The sequence below is a fragment of the Scatophagus argus genome, chromosome 19 (assembly GCF_020382885.2).
Source record: "Scatophagus argus isolate fScaArg1 chromosome 19, fScaArg1.pri, whole genome shotgun sequence".
Taxonomy (NCBI): domain Eukaryota; kingdom Metazoa; phylum Chordata; class Actinopteri; family Scatophagidae; genus Scatophagus; species Scatophagus argus.
This window is the reverse complement of record NC_058511.1, coordinates 8,297,843-8,320,599: the sequence shown is the minus strand read 5'-3', so window position 1 is coordinate 8,320,599 and position 22,757 is coordinate 8,297,843. Positions and strand designations below refer to the sequence as shown.

General features: G+C 43.4%; 1 protein-coding gene across 2 annotated transcripts in view; it reads right to left on the bottom strand.

Moving 5' to 3' along the window:
• Positions 1 to 22,757, bottom strand: part of syne1a (spectrin repeat containing, nuclear envelope 1a) — a 130,786-nt gene that overhangs the window by 8,301 nt on the left and 99,728 nt on the right. Inside the window, exons 99-138 of one of the 2 annotated variants that reach the window (XM_046374139.1) lie at positions 21,263 to 21,454; positions 20,348 to 20,479; positions 20,121 to 20,221; positions 19,795 to 19,945; positions 19,463 to 19,591; positions 19,150 to 19,317; positions 18,818 to 19,033; positions 18,604 to 18,705; positions 18,382 to 18,501; positions 18,077 to 18,277; positions 17,791 to 17,964; positions 17,553 to 17,684; positions 17,258 to 17,454; positions 16,906 to 17,038; positions 16,622 to 16,804; positions 16,335 to 16,484; positions 16,035 to 16,211; positions 15,771 to 15,926; positions 15,521 to 15,676; positions 15,253 to 15,423; positions 14,923 to 15,056; positions 14,591 to 14,795; positions 13,477 to 13,659; positions 13,207 to 13,353; positions 12,932 to 13,086; positions 12,241 to 12,388; positions 12,059 to 12,153; positions 11,741 to 11,975; positions 11,057 to 11,251; positions 9,606 to 9,731; positions 8,288 to 8,443; positions 7,510 to 7,668; positions 7,035 to 7,201; positions 4,099 to 4,261; positions 3,333 to 3,520; positions 2,842 to 2,992; positions 2,069 to 2,251; positions 1,695 to 1,832; positions 999 to 1,190; positions 147 to 465 (exon numbers count right to left, since the gene is read on the bottom strand). In XM_046374139.1, coding sequence (XP_046230095.1) covers positions 147 to 465; positions 999 to 1,190; positions 1,695 to 1,832; positions 2,069 to 2,251; positions 2,842 to 2,992; positions 3,333 to 3,520; positions 4,099 to 4,261; positions 7,035 to 7,201; positions 7,510 to 7,668; positions 8,288 to 8,443; positions 9,606 to 9,731; positions 11,057 to 11,251; positions 11,741 to 11,975; positions 12,059 to 12,153; positions 12,241 to 12,388; positions 12,932 to 13,086; positions 13,207 to 13,353; positions 13,477 to 13,659; positions 14,591 to 14,795; positions 14,923 to 15,056; positions 15,253 to 15,423; positions 15,521 to 15,676; positions 15,771 to 15,926; positions 16,035 to 16,211; positions 16,335 to 16,484; positions 16,622 to 16,804; positions 16,906 to 17,038; positions 17,258 to 17,454; positions 17,553 to 17,684; positions 17,791 to 17,964; positions 18,077 to 18,277; positions 18,382 to 18,501; positions 18,604 to 18,705; positions 18,818 to 19,033; positions 19,150 to 19,317; positions 19,463 to 19,591; positions 19,795 to 19,945; positions 20,121 to 20,221; positions 20,348 to 20,479; positions 21,263 to 21,454 — 6,580 coding nt within the window. Of the gene's footprint in view, positions 1 to 146; positions 466 to 998; positions 1,191 to 1,694; positions 1,833 to 2,068; positions 2,252 to 2,841; positions 2,993 to 3,332; positions 3,521 to 4,098; positions 4,262 to 5,561; positions 5,897 to 7,034; positions 7,202 to 7,509; positions 7,669 to 8,287; positions 8,444 to 9,605; positions 9,732 to 11,056; positions 11,252 to 11,740; positions 11,976 to 12,058; positions 12,154 to 12,240; positions 12,389 to 12,931; positions 13,087 to 13,206; positions 13,354 to 13,476; positions 13,660 to 14,590; positions 14,796 to 14,922; positions 15,057 to 15,252; positions 15,424 to 15,520; positions 15,677 to 15,770; positions 15,927 to 16,034; positions 16,212 to 16,334; positions 16,485 to 16,621; positions 16,805 to 16,905; positions 17,039 to 17,257; positions 17,455 to 17,552; positions 17,685 to 17,790; positions 17,965 to 18,076; positions 18,278 to 18,381; positions 18,502 to 18,603; positions 18,706 to 18,817; positions 19,034 to 19,149; positions 19,318 to 19,462; positions 19,592 to 19,794; positions 19,946 to 20,120; positions 20,222 to 20,347; positions 20,480 to 21,262; positions 21,455 to 22,757 lie in introns of those variants that run through there. The other variant, XM_046374138.1, reaches the window with a different exon arrangement.

The window sequence follows — 22,757 nt, the reverse complement described above, 5'->3', positions numbered from 1 at the left end:
CCTTTTCAGGAAACATCTTAGAAACCTTTAGACTTGTGTAATAACACATCAGACCAGGGTGTTTTATGGTTACACCCACAGACAATTACAAAGTATCCCTAAAGCCAATCATCCATCATACAATCGAGTTGTAAATTTGGACTTACCTGACAGTGCCGTGGCAGCCGTCCTCAGATACTCATCCTCCTCCTCTTGCCCTCGGCTCCTCTCCCCGTGGCCCCGTCCTCCGGGGCTCTCCAGATCTCTGCTCAGGTCGTAGTCGTGGTCCCACTCCAACGGGATGGAGTCCACGCTGGCCGGGGTGTCGCGTCCCGAGCGGTCGGCGCGAACGAGGGTGGTCGTGCCTGAGGCTGGACGGCTGGACGTACGGGGCGAAGAGGAGTCACCCCACTGCAGCTCAGACAGGTCTCCACCTTCCTCCATGTCCAGCTCTCTGTCTGAACCATCGAGCTCATCATCAGCCAGCTGCAAGACAGGAAGGACAGAAAAATGTTAGAAGAATTAGAGCAAGACGATAGGAAGGACGGAATGATGCAAGCAAGAAAGAAAATGCAAAATAACACACAGAAAACGGAGGGTCGGGTTACGGATGTAGTAAGAGTGCAGTCTGAGAGGTGCTGTGAGGCGAGTGAGCCAGTGTGTATTCTGCTCCTTGGCAGCTGTCAGTGTGAAACTATGCTGGCCACATGTTTTCACCATGACACAGGTGGTGAAGGAGGACAGCTGCAGTGTAAATATTGCGGTGCGTTTACAGAGCACCTCAATGGCTCAATGAGTAGCAACATGTAGTCTCTGCACACAGTTCACTCCTCTGCACAGTAAGACTCAGCAATAAATACATTAAGCGGTTACTCGTGTTTCACAGAAGTATAATAACTGCCAGTACTTCTATTTGGCATGTTTAATAAATATTTTTGATGCACATTTGTCCTGTAATTTGCATAATGAACTCACTTGTGTTGTAAGGCAAACATTAATATTGCCTTATCTTTACTCACAGGCAGTCGTGTGAGCTTCTTGTAGTATCTGTCGACTCGTCCGAAGACCTCCTGGCAGTATCTCTGCAGCTCCTCCAGCTCTTCCTCGATGACGGCTGCGTCCAGAGGTTCACTCTTCTCAATCAGAGCTTCACCCTGTCTGAACACCAACTCAATCTTCCCCGTGTTCAGGCAAATCTCCTGCTGGAATGCCTGAGAAACACACACACACACACACACACGAAGCAGAGGTCAAAGAAGATATGAACAGCATCTAACATTACTGGAGGCGATCTAATAACATATTGATAACTGTGAGTTTTTCATTGATCACGAACCCTATAAAATCTTTAAATCATACTAATTATGCTAACTTTATATATTTTAAACATACAAATACATAGAACCAGAAACCACAGTGGAATAAACAAGCAGATGGTTGACATTACACTGCTAGAGAAACTTGTCAGTTCATTCAGCGGCAGGCCAGTAATCATCACGTCAGGTCAGATACACAATCCATTTTCTCAGTCCAAACATCTACGCAGTCAGTCTTCGGTCTGAAACCACTGTTGCACTACAGCTTTCTTGCTGAAATTTAACAGATGTTTGTCTCGCACCAATGAAAGGCTGGGCAGCTGTACAATATACAGAAATGATCTACCAGCTCTTCTCCACATTTCCTCCAAAAAAAGACACCTTGTCTGCCTGTCTTACCTTGAGCTGTTTTATCTTGGCTTGCACATCACACTCAGAGAAGTGCTCTATGTTGGTCAGCTGGAGGTCCATCTCAGTCAGCCACACCAGGATGCTGTCTCGTGCCGTCTCAAACTCCTCTCTCTGGCTGATAAAGTGCTGATGGAGACACATAAGCCAACCATGCTTCACTGTTCTTCTTCATCTTTTTAATTTAACTAGGCTGCTTCTTCATGAGTTCTATGACTGGATAGTGACTGGATATAAAAACAACCTGGTGCCAAACGATATAATAAACTAGAGTTTAGAGTTTGTACTAATGGAGGAGATATCAGCTTTCATATGAGACCTAAGTGGCCTTACTTGCTTGGCTAATCCTTGCAACACAATATTACCTTCAGTCTCCGTAGGATGGCCGCCACCCTCTTCTGCAGGTTATCCCATCGCCTGTTCCCATCGTGCACCATTTCCCTGAGTCGGCAGGAGGAGTCGGTGCGGTTCTCCCGGGCCAGGCGACGGTACTGTTTATTGATGAGCTCCAGCTGAGTCAGGCACTCCTGCACCTGACGCTGAAAGGCCTGGAAAAAAACCCAAAAACAAACATGCACGCAAATTAAAGCTCATTAATTCACCTTGAAGATTAGATTTTTCTCAAAACTTTTTTTATGCTCACCTATAAAAAACAATTAACAGACAGTCTGTAAAATCTGATCTCTAAGTCTATTTTTTCGTTCTGCAGTGAGAAAAAAAAGTGCAAAATAGGTACACTAATTAGTAAGTGATCAGCATTACATATTAAAGCTTAAAAATGTGTCAGTATTTGTTCAACTAAAATGAACTTTCCGATCGTGCACACTCAGTGTGGCTCGCAGGAATGTGCTCGTGTACAATGATGGACTGCAGCAGCTGATCAGACCAGTGCAGACAAGTCTGAGCAACATGACACTCTTTTCCCTTTTTTCTGTTTCCTCTACCCTGCAGTGACAGTTTCTGTCCACACGGAGTAATGTCTTACAGGGAACATCAAAGCATGCACATGCAAAAACATTACATTTAAAGCAAGACACTGCCTTTGGCTCTGTGTCCTCACTTTGCTACAAAGTCAGCCATGCATGCACACAGCTGTCTTTTACTCCACATTTTGATAGTAAAAGTGAACTAGACACACCTCAAACTTTTTAAGCTCCTCTTTAGCGACAGTATACAGGACTCCAGAGGAGTTAGGCAGAGCTGCAGTCCTTTCTGAGGTCTTCAGCCAGTCTTCAAACCTGGAATAATCATCCAGAAACTTCTGCCACAACCTCCACGTTTCCTCAATCCTGCACAGAAAAAAATCTCTCAGAAACGTCATGGACACACTGTCTTAAACATAAACATGCTATTTTATGATCAGTAGAAGCACAATCTGCAGTACTGTAGCATACTGTAGAAGGCAATGGGATTTGGTTTATTTACATATCTGACCCACTGGATGGCCCATTCAGGACACAGTCAGCTAAATCATATCAACATGTCAACAATATGATTCAACGCAAATTTTAAAATTGGGGAGCTCTTTTGACACAAAAAACAACTCTGACTAACAATGTTTTAATCTTATCCTCAGTGCATGCGTATGAACAGATCATTTAAGATGGAATTTATCCAAGAGGGACTGACTTGAGCCTCCTCTCCATGGACATGGCACAGATGTTCCTCCAGCGTCGGTCCAGTCCTCTGGTGGCCTGCTGGATGGAGTCACACTCGGTCTCCGTCGAGCAGGCGTCACAGTCGTGCAGCAGGACTTCACACAGGTTCAACACCGATGCAACACCTGTGCTGTGTTTCTCGATGTCCCTTTGCAGCTCCTACAAATTATTCAGAATAATGACTTGATTTTTGCAGCACTTAAAGGTTATATGTGTGATCCTGGCTTTGCTCCCCATTTGTTTTGTCTTTATGGTTAAAATAAAGCTCGTTTTATGCCATAAATGAATTAAGCAAATGACTCAATAGTGTACAAAAGGAACATAGTCAGGATGCTAAACTACAATAAATACACAAATTAGTAAACTTTGCAGCTGCGGAGGTCAGTGGGGTCTCAGAATCCAGCCCACATTTAGAGCAGCATCTTGGCAGCAGGAAGGATACTGATACTGACTATATGCTGGCTTTAAACAAACAGCATGAGTCATACTGTGATTTCCTCATGTGGTTCAGTGTTACTCATTTTCCAACAACACATTTTTTGACTCATATTGTTCTGCTATCATTTAGTACTTAAGGAAAGATCCATATTCACAAAGCACGTGTTTCTGTGTGTGAAGGTGCTCGTATATCTGAGTGTGCATATGTCCAATAGTATGTGTGTAAGATGGGATGTGATTACCACATGTTGGTCAAACGCAAACATGTCAATTGATTTAAATTCCTCAGTCCCACTTGCCTGCTGCTGGTTGAGTTTCCTCTGAATCTCCTGGTCGTCACAGGTGTCGTAGACGATGGGCCTGGACAGCTCTGTCTCGATGTGAGCCAGCCATGAACGCAGGCTGCTCATGTTTTTCTCTAATTGCTGCACTGCCACCAGGGTCTCCCTCAACTTCTTCACCCTGGTAGAAAAGCAGAGCCAGAGAGGGGAGTCAACACATGGGGATAAACGTGGAAGAAGGCAGAGTAGTAAAGGAGAAATGTGATCAGATCTTGTTCAGTCCGTCAAAACATAAAATACACTGTATGTAGTCTCTAGGCGGTGGACATTAAATAACAAAGAAGTGCCACGTTAAGCTAAACAGAGCAGTAGAGTAAAATGAGAGTAGGGGAAGTATTATTTCAGACCCCTGCAGATATTTTTGTTGGAAGTAATGCGTCCTTATTACACACAACAACTGTGTTGTTACACAACTACACAACAACTGGGAATTATTTTGGCTCTGTAAACGGCTGACATTTCAAAACTCTTACCAACGCAATCATTGATATGTAAAACATCAACTTAACATCCAATAAATTATCAACAACCAACTCTTATGATTCGTGAAGCCAACATTCAGCACCTCACCCTGAAGAGCAATGGAATCTTCACTGTCTCAACGCTGAGTAAAAACAAAGCCAGCAGTCATTCGACACTATAATTGACACATATAGCAGGTCTAATATACTATTGCTTTATCTACTGGAGCTCTAACGTGCAGTGGTATTTTGTGCAGCATGGTGTCAGCTGCACATCACTTCTCGGATCTTCCTAAATCTGAAGGACTACTACTACTGCAAACCAAATCGGTAGTTCGACTGTTTACATTATTTGGCGATATACTGCATAGCCTCAAACTTAACCCACGGCACAGCTAAGGCCAAATACAAACTGCAAATAATTACGATTTGTAAGCATTTATCAGGTTAATTCTGAGGTCAAACAAACAATGATGCTTCATCACATGAGCAGCGACATCAACAGTCTTGCCCTTGCTATCTGTCTAAAGTCCTGTTCTGTCTAAAGTGTCTGGAACTTATTGTACTGTCTTGTGAGACAATCTACAGCCCATGCTGGAAACACAGCCTGCTTAAAACAACACTGGAAATTATTTTCTGACACACTGGTTAAACCAGATCTGCACTTAAACATGAAGCCAAAAAAAGATGAGGATCACTGAAAGAAGACAGAGACGTCCAAAGATAACTCTGCACATAAATAATCATAGCAAAGATTAGACATGTGCTCCCATTTAGTTTGGCTTCTCTAGTCACAGTGTGTGTTACTCTACAGGGCAAAAGCTGGTTAAAAACACAACTTAACACAATCTATCTAAAGTGCATGAAAAATTAGCTGCGCAAGAGAAAAACGCATGAAGCGGATTCACTCCTTTGGAGATTGTTGTTTACAGCGTAGGTCAATTGTCAAGCTTGTCCTGCCTGTTGACATCGCAGTCGCAATCCGGCAGATCCTCCTCGCTCGGGAATCCTGCCATATCATCCGTTCCTAAATCCCAAACCATGGGGGAGCGGAATTCCCAAAGACAATGATAACGTCAGGAAGCGTTAAGGTGTTGATCCAAACACTCTTCTCTTTCGTCTGTGCGCTCCACATGGGACTTTCTCTAAACTCTGTTGGTTCTCTGAAGGGGAGCAGGTAGTGGAGGGGTGAAACAACTGTGACTTCTCAACTGCTGCCCTCCAAACAGGCGTGAGTGTGTATGTATGTATGTGTGAGTGTGTGTGAGTGCCTGAGAGTGACAAGTGCTGCTGTTTCTAAAAACAGACTTACAGTCAGAGGCATGTGCCGCAGAGCTGGCCAGTGTCGGACTATCACACACCAAAATGCACACAAAGGGAGCGTGGACAGAAGCAAAGACTGGAGGCTCCATGCATGTGAGTTAACTTCGATGAATTTCGCGCAATAAGAATTTTCCAAAAAAGCATGTTTCCAGTACAACACTGAAAAAAATCCTTGTTTCCTGAGAAAATAAAAAACTCCAGAAATTGTTGATAAATTCATCTACAAAATAAAAAATTGGGTATTCTGCTCTTTGTGACAGTAACTCCTGTTGTTTTTCAGTAAAAGACGGATGTAAGAAACAAAGAGAGTGCAGCTGTCTGTATGAGCTCACACACTGGCCTCCCTTTCTCCCCTCGTACAGTACAGCCCCAGAGGGCAGCAGCCGGAAGACAGTCAGGGGGAGGGGAGCTGGGGTAGTTCAAGTCAAAGATTGGGTCGGGTCACTTTCAATTAACAACATGCAGAAAAAGAGTTTGTGTTTTTCAAAATAAATCAACTCGAAAAGAAGAACTACTCAACACCAGTTTCGAAGTTCATGTATCAGTCAGTACAAAACTGGTTCCATCTCTGGTGAGTGAAGACTGCCAAAAAAGATAGATGGAGACAAGAGAAGAGAGTCGCGGAGAGAGGAGGAATGTGACCTCTCTCTGCTTGGTTTGCAGCTCTGCTGAGTGGAGGCCTCGCTGACACCAGCAAGGAACTCTGGGAATGGATCAGCAGCATCGTAGGAAAATAAATTCCCCATCATGTGTGCTGGAGTGTCATGAAGGATACCATGGTAACAGACCAAGGCCAAAGCATGCCTTCACTAATAAAAACCCTTCTCCACTAGGAGAGGCGCTTCAACGTGGGATGTGTAGGGAGAAAAGTAAGCGTTAAGACAAAGCTGACTTTATCTTTTCATTCACATAATGAATCTGAGGACTCATCTCTATTTCTTCTCGTTCACACATTTTTACATTTCTTTGATATTTCTGAAGTACTTTAGGAGACAATAATAATATTTGTCTTTATATCTCAACATTTAGAGGGTCACCTCCATAGAACTCACTCAAACTCTACTATCAAACAACACACCCCGCCTGTTCTTGAGAATCTCGTACACCCACCTGGCGGCTATGAGGTCCAGCAGATGCTGCCAGCGTTCGCTGACTTTGCTGAGTTTGTGTTGGATCTCAGCAGCCTTGCTGTCTTGGCTGGCCCTGGCCAGACGCTCGCCCATAACCTGCAGCTGCTGCTTGTTCTCCTGAGCTACACTGATCTCCTCCTGGTAGTCCTGGGAGAGAAACACCAGTCAGGTTAACAGAGGGACGTGTGAGTGAGGTGCATCGTGTAAGTGTGAGCTGCAGATGAGACCACATTAGCCATGTACTCGCTGCTTTAAGTGAGTAAGCCATCAAATAAATCAATCTGTGCATAGCAGTGGCCGAGATCTGGAAATACCAAAACAATCTTAACTCAGCACTTTAAATCCGATTGTAACGAGTGCATTTCTGCATGCTCACATGTGTTTTGTTCTTCAATCTCTACAGAAATTCATGCATTTCAGGTATGATTCTTGTTAAGACCGTGTGCTGAAATCACCTTGCGCAGCTTTCCAATCATCTCTTCGATGCCGATGTCTCCATTCTGAGAGACCTTGCTCTCCATCTGTGTAAGCCACTCACACAGCTCCTTGTTCTTTTCATTGAACACCGCCCACTCATTCAGCTTCTCGCTCACCTGCTGCCTGCGCAGGGAAAGCTGAGGGGACAGAAATGAGGACGGGGAGGGGACATTTGTGGGACAGAGGACAAAGGTATGAGAGAAAAGATGTGGAATGAAATGCAGAGGGGCGATGAGAAAAAGAGTCAAGCATAAAAATGTTGTCACAGTTGTCTGTTTTAAGTCACAGGAAGGACTTGGAGGAAGAGGTTTGATTGCACAACGTCTGCTAAAATCAAAGCTAAAAAAACAAAAACCTACTCCTGCAGCAAACAGGTGATGTCCAGCCATATTAATTCTTCTAATCTTCTCTCAGTCGTAACGAAACAATAGCACATCAACAACTCACAGCAACACAGTCGGTGCCTGAAGTGTTAACCATGGATATGCAAAGCTAGCTGTCTTTGGCAGGGATCAGTACTGCACGAGAATATGCACTGTGTACAGGCCTACATAATTATTAAGGTCTCTTGCTGTTTTACTACTTTATGTTCATGTCCTCTGGACGCTTCAGCTAAATGAGGAGCCACTCCAGGATGTAACAAAACCTCAAATTAGAGTTTATACAGAGAAAGCACTTTTAAGTGCTTATGAGGGAAATAAAAATAACATCAGCCTATAAAAACACCCCCAGATCATGTGAACTGTGTAAATCTACCTGGTGGCAGACTTCCTCCCACTGGCACTGTAGCAGCTGGAGGCGTTCCTGTAGGACTGTGATGTCATCGGCACTGACCACGCCCTCCAACGAGTCCCTCAACAGGAACAAGGAAGCGATGTCATCGGTCCAGCCCTCCACACTGCTCTCCAGCTCCTGCGTCCACATGGTAAGAGAAGAAATGACAATCCGGCACACTCAGACAAGCCTGCTGGGACCGAATCCTGTTTCTGCTCATAACCAACAGCTACAGTCAAATACTACAGGAAAACCACAGAGCACAACTACTAAAGCTCATCTGCAGCTGCTGCACCCTCACAAACAGTGAGGAGGAAAAGCACGACAGTGAACTGACAATATATGTTACAGCAAGGCATGAAAGACACAAACTTTCTTCTAAACGCAAGTACCATACAATGGCATAAAGCAACAACATTAAAACGTGACATTCAATGAAAATAAATCAGGTACATTCGAGGTTAAAGGCAGGATAAGGTAACAGACCCCTCTAACCTTGCATCTCCTCCTCCTCCGTCACTGTGACGGTTTTGCTGCGATGTAATCATTTGTGGACCTGGAGAATGTCTCCATTACGCAACACACACACACAAAAGGAAACACACACACATCCATGAATACACCCCCGCTGCCAAAAGGGATGCTTGCTCGCTCTCTCTCTCTCTCTCTCTCTCTCTCTCTGTCATGCGCATGCACCATCTCGTCTGCTCTCCCTCTCTCTCTCCCCTCCCCCCTCTCTCTCCTCAGCTGATGCTACTCTCACGTCCTCCTCCTCCTCCTCTTCTTCCTCCCCGAGGAGGACGTGTCACGCATGAAACATGACTGCATACGCTCTCCTGCAGTTAACACAAACTGCAAATGGTCATAATGTGAATTTTTTTTTACCCCAAAACAAACAGAAAAAAATCAAGCATCCTGGAATTATTTCAGCTTAAGTCACATTAATTAATAATTCTTTATTAAAATTAGGCTAATAAAATTGGATGCAGATAACAAATTATTTGCAAGTCTACAAAAATAAAAAGCAATCAGTTCTTATAAATTAGATAAAGACCTGAAATGCTGTGCCCCTGCAGAAGAACAAACAAAATTTACACTGACAGTCTGGAAACCGAACAAGGTCACACAATGAGACAGCAGCCGATAGATAAACATGTTTTTTTTTTTTTGGTTTTTGTTGCTGCCAGTCTGTCTGTTTATCTGTTTGTCCCCGCAACAAGATTAAAGGGGTAGAGGGAGAACAAGTCTGTGTGTGTGTGTGTGTGTGTGTGTATTACAGTGTGTATTAGATTCTCCTCACCTTGCATCTCATTTGCTCTGAGTGCAGCTCCTCATGGTGGTCAGGCAGGGGTACAGACAGCTTGCTCTTGAAGGCCCTTAGCTTCTCCAGTGATGCATTTATGCCCTTCTCACATCGCTCCCAGTTCTACATACCCAGACATAAACATGCAAACACACACAGTGTAGGAATTAGAGCATAAAACACATACACACACACATGCAGATCTATTCATACTAAACAAAGCTGCTATAAATTCAATTATAAACTGACAAGCATACATACACATGCTCGCTCATGCACACACGCATCAATCAAAGGCTGAAGTCAAGGCACATCATTTATAATGCTGCCAACAGCCCACTCGCCTCTGAACCTCCCCAGCGACACTTTAAGACAGAGTGATACAGCAAAAATCCAACAGCCAAAGAAGAGAATTAACCCAGCTTCATGAGAAAAGAGGGAGGTTCTGCTCCAAAGGGTGCAGATTACAGCTATTTTTAGTCTGAATAACAGTCCAGTTAAGGACAAAACATGGTACTACCCGGTAAGAAATGCTGCAGCAAAGAGGCATACCTGAAGCAGGAGTCAGGGTAAAAGAACAGGGTAGGACTAGAATAGCTACAGTCGCTGCTCTCTAAGCGCAAACCAAAACTGACAGAGAAAGAATGAGTTACTAAGATTGTGGAAGAATGAAAAAAGGAGAAAAAGAGGATGATGATGATGATGTATTTTGCCAAAAACATCTTTTTAACTGCGTCACTCAGTCCCATTCAACACAGAACACAATCGCAGCCTGTGAAATCAATCTTGGAGGGTTCAGATCACTTCAGCTAACTGCACAGTGTCTGCACTCTGTGTGTGTGTGTGTGTGTGTGTGTTTATCCGGATGTGTGTCCTGGGTTGCCACTATTTTTTTTTTTTGTTATCTTTATGTATTTTGTGCAGTTGTGTAATGTTTGAATGTAAAATAGTGTGCATCGATGTTAAGCAATTCATGTGAGGACAGAAGTCCTTCACCTCTTTTCAAGACTTAAGGTGCAGCGTTGCATAATTCATCTGATAGCCTGGTTTCACTGTCCTGCATGCACAACTGGATGGACTCATTAAAGGCTCAGATGCCCTTCAGCACCCTTCAGAGCACCTTTTTATGCTGCAGCATGGCAGACAACTTGCTTCTCGCTTAGCCTTCGACACATAATGTGCTTATATGAGGCTTTCATAACCTTTTCACTCTTAAAACTGCCTTAATGATAAAAAAAAAGCTACTTTTGTAGTGTTGCAGGCTAATGAGTACAGCATCCAAGAATAGAGCAGTGAATGGAAATAATTGCAATGAAATTAAAAAAAAATAAATAAAATAAAAAATAAAAATGTTTTGTCATATAATATTTACCTTAGACAGGAAAGGGCAAAGATAGCAACAAAGCAAGAAAGAAGTAGTTAATATTCCAGGTGTAAATCTGTCTGACCTTGAGCAAGCCGTGCAGCTCCCTCCTCTGCTGGTCCAGGCGGTGGTGGGCATGCCTCCACCTCTCCTGAATCTCCATCAGCTCTGTCTGCAGGGTGGACTCAGCCTTGGTGTCGGCTGACAGCAGCAGGCTCCTGCCAGCCTCCACCGTCAGGATGTAGCTTCCCTGCTGCCTCTGGAGCACTCGGTCCCTCAGCTGGAGGAGCAGAGACAGGGACAGTGGCCAGAGGGGACACAGGTTAACTAAAGGAGTCTAAGGTTGGAGGGGGGGGACGACCAAGACGAGGTTTAGATTTTCGGAGGTCAGTTTAGTGTTTAATTAAAACATGAAACTTGAAGTAGGATTAGTTTTTAATTAGAATATATGTTTGTAGAGACATGAAATGGTAGATTTGAAAAAAGTATTCAAATGAGCTCAAAGTCCTCTTCCAGCGATCTCATAAATTATGCAAACTTTTTAAAGAAGATTTCTGAGAAAACAATTAACTCAGGGCAAAATGGGAGTGTCAGAGACTGAACCCATCACCAACCTCATCTGCCTGCTGTACACTTCAAATTTATTTTAATCAGAATTGTCATTTGCAGAGATAAGAATAAATATTTCAGACAAAGTAATTTCAGAGAAGATTAGATATTTGAATGAGGTGATGAGTGAAGTGATGGACTCCACAGTGGTGTAACCTACCTGTATCTGATCTAACAGGCTTCTGGCCTGCTGCAGTGCGACTGGTTCTCCTGGCTGATGTACATCTGGATCACGGGTCACTTCTTGAAGCCACTGCAGCAGCTTCTCAGCCATCTCCCGGTAGTTTTGCCACTGGCGGACCAGACTATCAATAATACCCCTCCGCTGCTGGGCCCGCCTCACCACGCCCTGCCACTGATTGCTTAGCAAGGCCAGCTTCACACTGAAGTCATCTCTGTTAAGTGGATGAGTGAGTAGAGCATGTAAACTCCCTGCACTTTTTTCACAAGAAATTGTTGCTTAGCACTGAGTGTTTACCTATCATCCATTTGTCCCTGATCCAACATACGGTGGCCATCATTGATGATGGAGTAGAGAATCTGTTGCCTGCTAAACATTTCTGCCTGGAACAACTGCAAGTACACATATTCATATTTATAACAGCATTGTTCACACCAAGACAGTCATTAATACTCTTTTACTTTTAATGTGTCTCTGACCTCATGGTCTCTCTGCTGCTCAAGCAGACTCTGGTAGTTGCCCGAGATCTCAGCAGCCAGCTTCTGTTCAGTCTGAGACAGGAAGTCCATCCACGCCTCACACTTCTGGAGAAAACTCTGCTGCTGGAGCAACACTGCCTGCAGTTTACTGGAGCGGCACAGAGGGAAGGACATCAGAATATAAACAACTTGAACATATAAGAAGACAATTTAATAAGAATTTCCTATGTTGTCACCACTGATCAGTTTCAGTAGATCAGTATATCTGATCTGTTTTTCTTGGTTGGTTCTCTATTAATCAGTAAGAACTCAGTAAGCACTTTGACCTACTTTCTGAAAAATATGGAAAATTATAATCACAAAATGACATTTTGTAACTCGCCACTGTTTTTACCTGCAGGCATGATGGCTTACTGTTAAAAATACATGTGCCTTCACCTGCAGACAAGCCTTCATTAATCATTTCCCTGTAAGATATTCACTGTAATGGTTTAATATGTATTTGTAAAACCTTAATTCACATCTTCATATTAATGATGTTCTTAGTGACAAATTATAAACACTTTGGCTTGTAAAATAAACATTAAATGAATCTTTGTTGGTGGGTGCATGACTTGCAGTATGGGAGTATCTGACTGTTCAATGTACGCAAAGCCGGTACAGACAAATTAAATCTGAAGATTTTATGTACCTGAACCTCTCAGTGAGGTGAGCGGAGTGAGCAGCCCAGGCCCTGTTGAGACTTTGTAGCCGTTTAACATCCCTGTCACTGACTGGCAGTCTGTACATCAACTCGTTAACTCGTTCAAGGTCCGGAGACAGACTGCTCAGCTTCAGCATATGAACCTGGTAACAAATGGTCACACATTTTCAGTAAGATGAATTCATTAAAATAACCAGGTGCATAATCACCGTCCGGTATGTTCAAACACAGAACAACAAACAAGACAGCAGCAGTTTTCATACCTTCAGCTTTTCCATACGTGTCTGGACTTCAGTGAGTTCTGGTGAGCCAACTGGGTCAGACTCCCTCAGCACCTCCTCAGCCTCCTCAGCCTCACGGATTAGCGTGTCCAACTGCTCTCTGAATCCCTCGCAGGCCTGAGATCCAGACTACAAACAGACAGAGACAGCGAGAATGCAGAAGTGATGGCCTACCTATCATATCCTTTTATTCATATAAAGACAACAGTGTATGTCACTTTGCCCATGCACACCAATCACTGCTATCCCAACCTGCAGTACTTCCTGCTGCCTGTGAAGGGCGTGCTCCAGTGTTGCTAGGTGATGTGTGAGTGACAGGTGGTCGGACTGGAGGGCTGCAGAGGAGGAGGCGTCAACTTGGCTTTTCAGCTGCTCTCCTAAAGCATGCAGCTGCTGGAGGGACTGTTGCACTGAGGCCTGGTCACCAAGGCATGCCTGCCACAAGTCATCGGAGAGAAGTATGTGAGCGACAGAATCAGTGTTTAAGGTTTAGAGAAGTTAAAGAATGTACCCTAGTGGAACAGGGACAGCAGGACTGCCTATTAAATACAACATAGTGGGCAAAAAAGACTTTGTTAAAGAACCTTTGACATATCTAAAATGATTTACATTTAAGAAAAACTGTCACATACTTTTATATTTTGACGTTTATCCAGTGGAGGTAAAAGGCTCCTTTTGTCAAACAGTTGTATAAAAATAGTCATAGTATAAATAGTCATGTGGCTTTCTGGTTTGTGTATTTTTTCAGTGATCAATTTTCATAAATAAGTTCAGGATCAGTAAAAAAAGGTGGGTTTTTTTGTAAAAAGCTTTCTAGAAAGAACAGTTCATGCACCAACAACAATTACAGTTCTCAGTCACTTAGTGTTTAGCAACTGCTTATTAGTGACCCTCAGTCAAAATAACAGTCTGCTTATAGTATTAGGGAAATGCGTCTCCAGACATCTCCCAGCATGGCCCTACAAGCACAGCGTGACACCAGGGGACCCCTGCAGTGTAAATCAGGGGCCTGTCTTCCTCTTCACAGTCTCCTTTTCAAAAGGCTTTTGTTAGATTGTGCTGTGAATCTACATTCACACAGACAACTGGGCAGGGTACAATTTGGTATTCTGCAGAGCGGATAGAGGCTTTGTGAATTCTCATAGTGAGCTGACAAGCAGTTTCAAAGCTTATTCATAAGACCAAAGGAGACGGAGGGTAAGCAGTATCTTTTAAGCCACACAAAATGTGGATATACGGATAATCTAACCCTACACCAGAGTCCTGGAAGATAACAACTACAGCTAGCATCTATTAACTGACTGAAACAAATGTCCACATAATTATATACTGGGCTCCTGTGTTACTTTGTCCCATCGGTACCCACATTGCAGTCCTTTATCCAGGCGCTGCACTCCTCCTCCGTGATCTCCCTGTCGGTGGCGCTCTTCAGCAGGCGATCAGCACGTTCCTCCTGTTTCTGAACTGCTGTCACACACTGACCAAACAATAACTTGTAGCGCCGCCACAACCCCAGCAGAGCTTTACTGCTCCTCAGCTCCTCTGAAATCTGCTCTAGCAGACTGTTCCACCTGTAAAAGGGGAGGAGGAGAAATATGTGGTTACATGCTGACATCAGCTGAGAAGTTAGTTGACAATAAGGATTATAGCTGCAGTTTCATTTATGGTTCCTCTGAGGTGTGTTTTCATGATCCCTACCTGATGTTGACATCCCGGAGGGCTCTGTTGAGTGTTTCAGCTGCAGATGGGTGGCACTCTGTTAGCAGCTGGTGTGTCACAGAGCCAAACTTCCTCAGGCTACTTTCTTGTTTATCCATCTCCTCCTGTAGGTTCTTAAAGACACAACCGGGAAAAGTGAATTTCATCTTTTATGTCTCTTGAACATTGTCTAAGTTCGTCAGTTATCTCCAACATCTGCCGCAGTAGAACACTTTGAACGACTTTATGCACCTGAAACTGTTAGAAAGTTTATTTCAGGCGTGCGTGTCCCTTTTCCACAATAAAGAGTCTATTATCTGCACTCCTCACCTCCAGACTCTCCACCTGCTGCTGCGCTGCCTCTAGAGAACCATTAAGTAGGCGCAACCTGGACACAGAGTACCTCCCCTCCATCAGGTAACCATTAATCTCCTCTGAAGCTCGCCGGTATAGAATCCACTGCTCCAGCACTGACCGCAGACTCCCCTTCATCTGACTTATCTGATAGAAAGATGGGAGAAGAAAAGTATAAGTGTCCTAATGAACAACAGGGAAATTTAGACAACAACTATGGGGGTAAAGGACCCAAGAAGCTCACCATCTGGTCTAAATGTGCCCAGGATTGGTTCAGCCCTTTGAGGGTTTCCTTGACAACTGAGCAGGCTGCTCCTTTCTTGTCCTGGATGAGAGCATTTCCACGTTCCTCTGCTTTCTCTAGATCCTTCTCTTTATCCTTCACTAATTCCTCCAACTCCTGCAACAGCAAAATCCAGAATATTTCAGAATAATTCACATTAAGTAACTCAAATTGTGTGTTGTGTACAGAGCTGTCCTGTGTATTTGCATACCTGACAGTCTTTTAGAGCATTTTGCACTGATGCTACATCCTCTATCCTATGTCTCTTTTTCAGTTTCTCTTCCTGTAGTGTTAGCCAGGTTTTCAAGGCCTGAACTCCATTTTCATGCTCCAACCAACCCTCCAAGAGTCCTTCCAAAAGCTGAATCTAAAATAAAAACACAATGCAGAACAACTTAAGAAACAGCAAACTAAAAAATATAAAAAGAAACCATTTCAGGTTGAATTCTTGACTGCACTGTGACTGAAACATTACTTTCTCTGTGATGAGCCCCTGTAGTATTTGCCATCGTCTGTTCATTGCTCCCAGCTTCTCAGCAAAGTCTGTTTTGTCACTGCGCTTTCCTTCAACATCCTGACTGCTGATCTGCAGTACTGACTGGTTTACAAAGTCCACAGTCAACTGCTTACAGGTCAGATCTATGCGGAAACCCTATGAAATACAAAAGAGATGAAGAAGAAGGAATAAGAGAAAAGAGGGATGGCAGAGAGCTAAAGGCTGTTAATGAACTTTGACTGAACTCTTTGGGTGTTAACAGATAAAAACGTTCTATACCTTATATTTCTGCAAGAAGCTCTGGACCACCTCTGAGCCTACAGCTCCCATGATTTTGTCCTGGTCCTCCTCTATGATGTTCTCCATGAGAGAGATCCAGCTCATCAGCTCTGTGATGGCATGCCGTGATGCCAGTTTCTCCATCTGCAACTGTGGGACAAGTTAAAAGCCAAATTAGACTATCATCAGTTACGTTGTGGTAACTGGTAAGAAATTACTTGAAATACTGAAGCTAAATTGTGTGCTGATTGACAACCACTGAAGTGTAACAGCTGCTGTTCTCAGACCTGGTGTAGCTTCTCTTGTACCACAGGAATATGAGTCAACAACTCAGCCCACTGAGTGTCGATTTGGCCCAGCGCTGTCCTGAGACCAGCTGTGTCTACCCTTTTCAGTCGAAGAAGTTGGTTGCCTGTGCTAAGCACAGATGACCGCAAAGATGACTTGGCATCCACTTCTTTGGAAAACTCCTGTCAGAAACAAAAATGAGAACCAATCATTCAATGCAATCATTAATAATGAAAATAATTTTTGCTGCTCATGTGATGAACACCAAATGAACCAAACTAACCAGGAAGGCATGGAGGTGGTCTCTGACAGTTTCCAGCTCTTGGGGCACTGTCACTGACTGAGTGGTCCAGAACTCCAGCCGGTCCAGAGCCAACTGCAACCAGTGGCTCAACTCTGCTGATTCATTCTGATACCTGAAATTTGTACATAGAACAAAATACATGATATTTTAATTTTAATTGATATTTTAATTTTAAATTCTCACAGTTTCTGAAAGATGTAGAAGATAGTTTGTATTCACAAAACAAAAAACAAAACTATTTGGCCGACTCACATAGCCACATAAATGATCCAAAATTTGATTCTCTAGACACTGGCAAACCAAACAAACTCATCTATTGTTAGACCCTGACCTGCTCCAGTGTTTTAGTGTGGAATCGAGGCGGTGCAGCTCCTTGTTGACCTTAGTGGTGGAAGAGAGCCAGTGTTCTCCCAGCTGGGTCAGCTGGTTCTCCAAATCTGAACCGCCAACAGACAGAAAAAGCCTCTTGCCCTCCTCGAGGACCTGGTACAGCTGGGGCTGGTGCTCTGTCAGGCTGGCCTTAAGACGCTGGAGGACAGATAGATAACTGGCTTATTACAAATTCAACATTATAACATTCTGTCTGACTACAGCTCTGTGTGTCCAATCTGCCTAAATTTCCTTGCCTGGTAGAGACTGATCCTTTCCACAAGTCTTTCCTCTGTCTCTTCTACCAGGCCAACTGTGGGGATGCTACACTCCACAGCCTCCAGCTGTCTACACAGAGCCTGGTAGTCTTCCACCAGCCTGCTCCATGACTGTAAAGCAGAGGGAAAGAAAGAGAGTGCTTTAGTTATCATATTCTAAATGTTCTTTCATTCAACTGAACTGCATTGTTCTTACAGTATTTGCCATCATTCCCACCTCCAGTATGCCCTCCAGTTCCACTCCCCTCCTGTGGGCCTGTTTGAGCACACTATGGGCTGAGGCCATTGTCTCCTCCAGAACGTGGCTTTCCCTCTGTGCCACCAGACCAGACACTTTACTGTAGAATGTCTGAGTGAGGATCATATGGCATTCCAGACCCTGGAAAAACTCCTGTATTAACAAGGAAGACAATGTTAGAGAAGAAAAAAAAATTAGTCTCTAAATGAACAACAATTACACTGCATTTCAGTGAAATGAACCCCCAATTACAAACTCTCCTTACTTTATGTTTGTCCAGCAACATCTGGACCTCAATGACAGAAGCCACGGTCATCTTCTGATCGGCAGCCATCTTGTCTTGGGCGGTGTCCACCAGGTCTGTGAGATCATGAAGTGCAGCTTCATACTGAGCCTTGAGAGACAAGCCGTGGTTCAGGCTGCTACGTCTGGAGCCCACCATCAACACCAACTCCTCGTATGCATCCTATGCAAAACCACCAACATGTCAGGCATTAAGTATTATGGTGTTAAGGGGCCATGACCAAGTAAGAGAAAAAGAAATGAGCTCCACAGGGAATTTGATATTACCTGTAGTTTAAGAAGTTCCTGGTTGGAGAGTTGGTCTGACTGGAGTCCCTCTGCTCTGGTCTTCAGCTCAGTCACTCTCTGCTCAAACTCTCTCAGACTGTCCTCCACCTCTGACAGTGTCTACGAAAGATGCAGCATTTTAAACAAAACATCCTCTCAGAACCTGCTGTGATTGTACTTGTTGGTTTTCTATATTCTATATGCCCTTTGTTGTTATTATACCTCTATCTGTTTGGATGCAGGTCTGTCCACATTTCCAGCCATCTTCTGTAGCAACTGGTGTTTACTTTCACTCAGAGCTGTGAACAGCATCCTAAGATCATTCTGTAAACGAAAACATAAACAGTGCAAAGTAAGGCAAGCTTCCTAACATCTAAATTGATGGTACAGCTTTGATCGACGTAAGACTGGTGGCTCCACAGACTTGCCATTATACCTGGAAGGTTGAGTGCTCCTGCAGCCTATCCCTCATGCTGTCACAGTGTTGTTCCAGGGTGGAGTCCAGCAGTCCCATCCTCTCCTGCAGGCCCTCCAGTGTGTCCTCCATCAGGGCTTGCTCCTCTCCTCCACACAGTCGACCCGCTCTTCCACCCAGAAGGTCTCTACACAGGTTTACCTCACTGGTCATCACCTTCAGCTGTTTATTCAGACCCTGAACCGAAGAGTTAATAACATTGCTGGTAAAGTTGATATTTAATTTTGTGGTTTTATGTTCATGTTTTGCGTCTATAAAATACTCAGTATTACTACAATACAATTGTCTTGTACCTCTAAATTTGTGAGCTGTGTCTCTGTATCTTCAGACAGCAGCACAGGACCAGAGAGCAGCTGATTCTCAGCAGCATCCAGCCAGGAGGAGGCTGCTGAAACTGCAGCATACAGGTCCTGCTGAACTGCTGTTCCTCCTAAGGACAGTTTACTGTCACTGCTTACTGCCTGTGAGGAAGAACAAACAATATATAGTCAGTGCATTGAAAGCTGGGAGTAAGATTGCTTTTTTTTTTCTTTGTTAAAGAAACAAAAATCCCTGGCAATTACAACTATCGAGAGGTTAAACTGAGGCAGAAAATCTGTGCTTCACCTCTTGTGCGATTCTTTCGAGAGTCTGACTGCAGGCCTCAAACAAAGCTCTGGGAGAGCGAGAGTCCTGGCTGGCAGACTCGCCTCTAAACACCACACTGGGACTGGACAGACGGGATCGGTGGAGAACCTGTGCATAAGAGTAACAAATGAAATGTGAGAAACAGATGAAGGTCTGATTGGCAGCAAACATAATGAAAGTGTGAAACGACAAAGCACTAACAGAACGCACATCAGTCTTAAGTAATGAGTGTAAGACAACTCAAAACTTCAAAATTAAACACACAACACTTTATTAAAAATCCACAAATCCACAATGTATGGCATGTTTACTGGGCTGAGCTGGTCCTGTTCCAGGGAACTGAGAGAGAGCTGTAGCTTTGTGCTCTGATCTTTATTCAGGTTTTCCCAGCGCTGTCTCAGCTGGTCCAAAGGAGAGATTGTCTCAGCTTCCAGCAAAACCCCTCCTGGGATGGACACCTCACTGTGGGAAAGAGAGGGGGGTGATGTCAAAAGAATATAGTTGATTAAATCTCTTCCCAGCTTTTTTAAAAAAAAGCATCTACTTAATACTGTAAAAAATGTATTGCAAAAAAACTCCAATCACAGAAATGTTCATTCAGTAGAAGGGACAACATGAGCATGAGAAGAAAACGTACCTGTCCCCATTGGGTGTGGTCTGTTGGCTGAGTAACTCCTCTCCAGCACTGGCTACAGACTGGAGCAGCCTCCTCTGTTCAGCTACTTGTTCCTGCAGCTCCTAGGAAATCAGCATACAGCATTTAGGCCATAAAATGCAGGAGTCAGGCTTATCAAAGAGTGCTCAAAGTAGGCCCGGCCAGGGCCTATTGAACATAAAAACTATATGAGCTCAGCTTCCTCTTACCCTTTGACGCAGAAGGTTGTCGTGGTGCTGCTGCGTGCGTGTGGATCTGGCCTGAGATAGCCAATCCTGGACATTAGGACTCTGGGACAAAGATGAGTCTGGCTCACTGTCCTCCTGCTCCTGCAATGAACCCTGGAAGAAAGATGGAGAAACTTCAACACTTAATTAAATGGTCAGAGAAATTTAAAGAAGAGACAAGTACAATTATATATTTTTTGTATGTGTAGAGCAGAAAATGGAATACAGCATCTATAGTACATAAATTTATCTAACATCTATTTCATGACAACCATCTCTTAACTGAAGTCTAGCAGAGATTTCAATTCTTTTAATTTTTGTAAGAGACCATTCATTATATGTATATCAAATGGTGTTTGCTGTCAGGGTTTCAAATAGACTCTACCAAATAAGCTGCTGTGGTCACTAATGTTGTAGTGATTTTAAAAGAGCAGATCGAAGGGGACCAGCAACAAAGGATTTCCTTTAATGTAAAATAATTTTGATTGGGAATTGAGTTGATTTTTCCAAATGGGACAAAACCACAGAACAAAAAGACCAAATGGTTGCGTCATCAGAAACACACCTGATGCAGTACATTTTGTGTTAGCATGTGATGAGGTAGCATCCTTTTGTCTGTTGTTTGAGGCCCATTGTGAGACACACAGGCTCTTGTTGTTCCATTGTGGAAAACAGTGGACTTTTACGAGGGAGCATGACATGACCTTTAGTATTTGTACAATACCACCATTGAGACAGTTACGCAGTGTAACATAATGCAGCACAGCTCAACAAAAATGACAGGAGGGCAGGGAAGTATAAGCTTGGAAATGGACAAATATGTGGGAATGTGTACTGAACTGAAGGCGAGGACTTGATAGACTGTGGGGAAACAGAACACGTGACCTCTGATCTCACCTGTATGTCAACTTGTTTGTCCTGCAGCATCTGCTGCAGCTCCATCAGGCTGTCTTTGAGGGAGCGCAGTTTGATGGTGAGTTGCTCCGCCTCTCCCTTGTTCTCAGCCCGACCCTCCAACAGTAAGCTCTCGCTGTGGATGGACAGCTCTGACAGATACGACACTTTCTGCTCGATCTCAAACAGCATGTTCTGAAAAAGCAAGAGTTCAAGTAACCATCTCATAATTCTGACTGTTTCCAGTAAGCTGCCTAAAGAGTCAGGCATGGAAAAAAGCCTGTCAAATCTTTCCAGTATAGCAAGTAATATTTTCTACGCTATAGATTCTACATGGCAAACCTTTGTACAACTCAGTATTTCACTAGCCTCAATGCATGTATTATCTTTGCAACAAAATGTGTAATCACACCATGTACAATGAAAGCAAATATATCAATCATAATGAGCTTTTCTCAGATGTTGAAATCACTGATTGCCAACATTTTTGGCTTGTGACCCAAAAAAAATGATGAAATAAATGTGTGACTCCTCATTTGTGAAGAGCAAAACCAAAGGGTGATGTTTTCCTCAATTTTTAGATGCCCAAAATAGGTGTAAAAGACACACTATTTTTAGCATTATCTATTCAAAGCCTTTTGATTGAGCCTTTGGTATTTCAGATTTTTCTATTTCTTTTTTTTATGCTCCCCCTGCACCTGAGTTGTTCCACTTCAGTCGCTTTCATTACTCTTGCCACTATTCTTCAACTTCTTGTCTCTCACCTCATATGTTTTCTCACATCTTGTCCAAACCATTGAATCTATACTCCAATAATCTATGCTTTACCCACTGGAGATGAGGATCCGTACGGGCCGGACCTTTAGACTTGAGCTCCACAGTGACCATATGTGAGGAGTAATCAGCTTAATGTCTCTAAGCTGCTCCAAACACACACACACACACACACACTTTAAACACTGATTTCACCGAACCAACATTTTACTGATGAGGAGCCAATTATGTTGCATCATAGGATGGATGTTTAAACATGCATTTACATCAGTTTTGAAGTGTTCAAGATAAGCTTCCACAAAAAGAGGTCAAAATACTACTCATAAAACCTTAATTGACAAGTTCATCGCAAAATTAATATTTCAGTTGGGGTACACACAAAAGCCATTCTCAGAACTGAAGAAACAACGTCAAGGAAATTGAGTAAGTTCAGCTATTATTTCAAATGTCAGCAAATGTTTTTATTTCTCTTCTCAGGGGCACATTTGTGATCAGAATCAGAGAGACTGGAACATTATATGCTAAAGGACCTGAATAAAATCTTCACAAGGACGCATGTCTGATGAGCAGTGACCACTCCTATCGTTTAGAAGTGGGTACTAATTACACCACAGATAAAAGTGAGGCTGTCTCACTCATCCTGTTATAGGAATGGGATGAGTGAGACGACAACACTTGCAATGTTGTAGGACTAGTGAGGAGGTTAATCACAGAGAGATACACA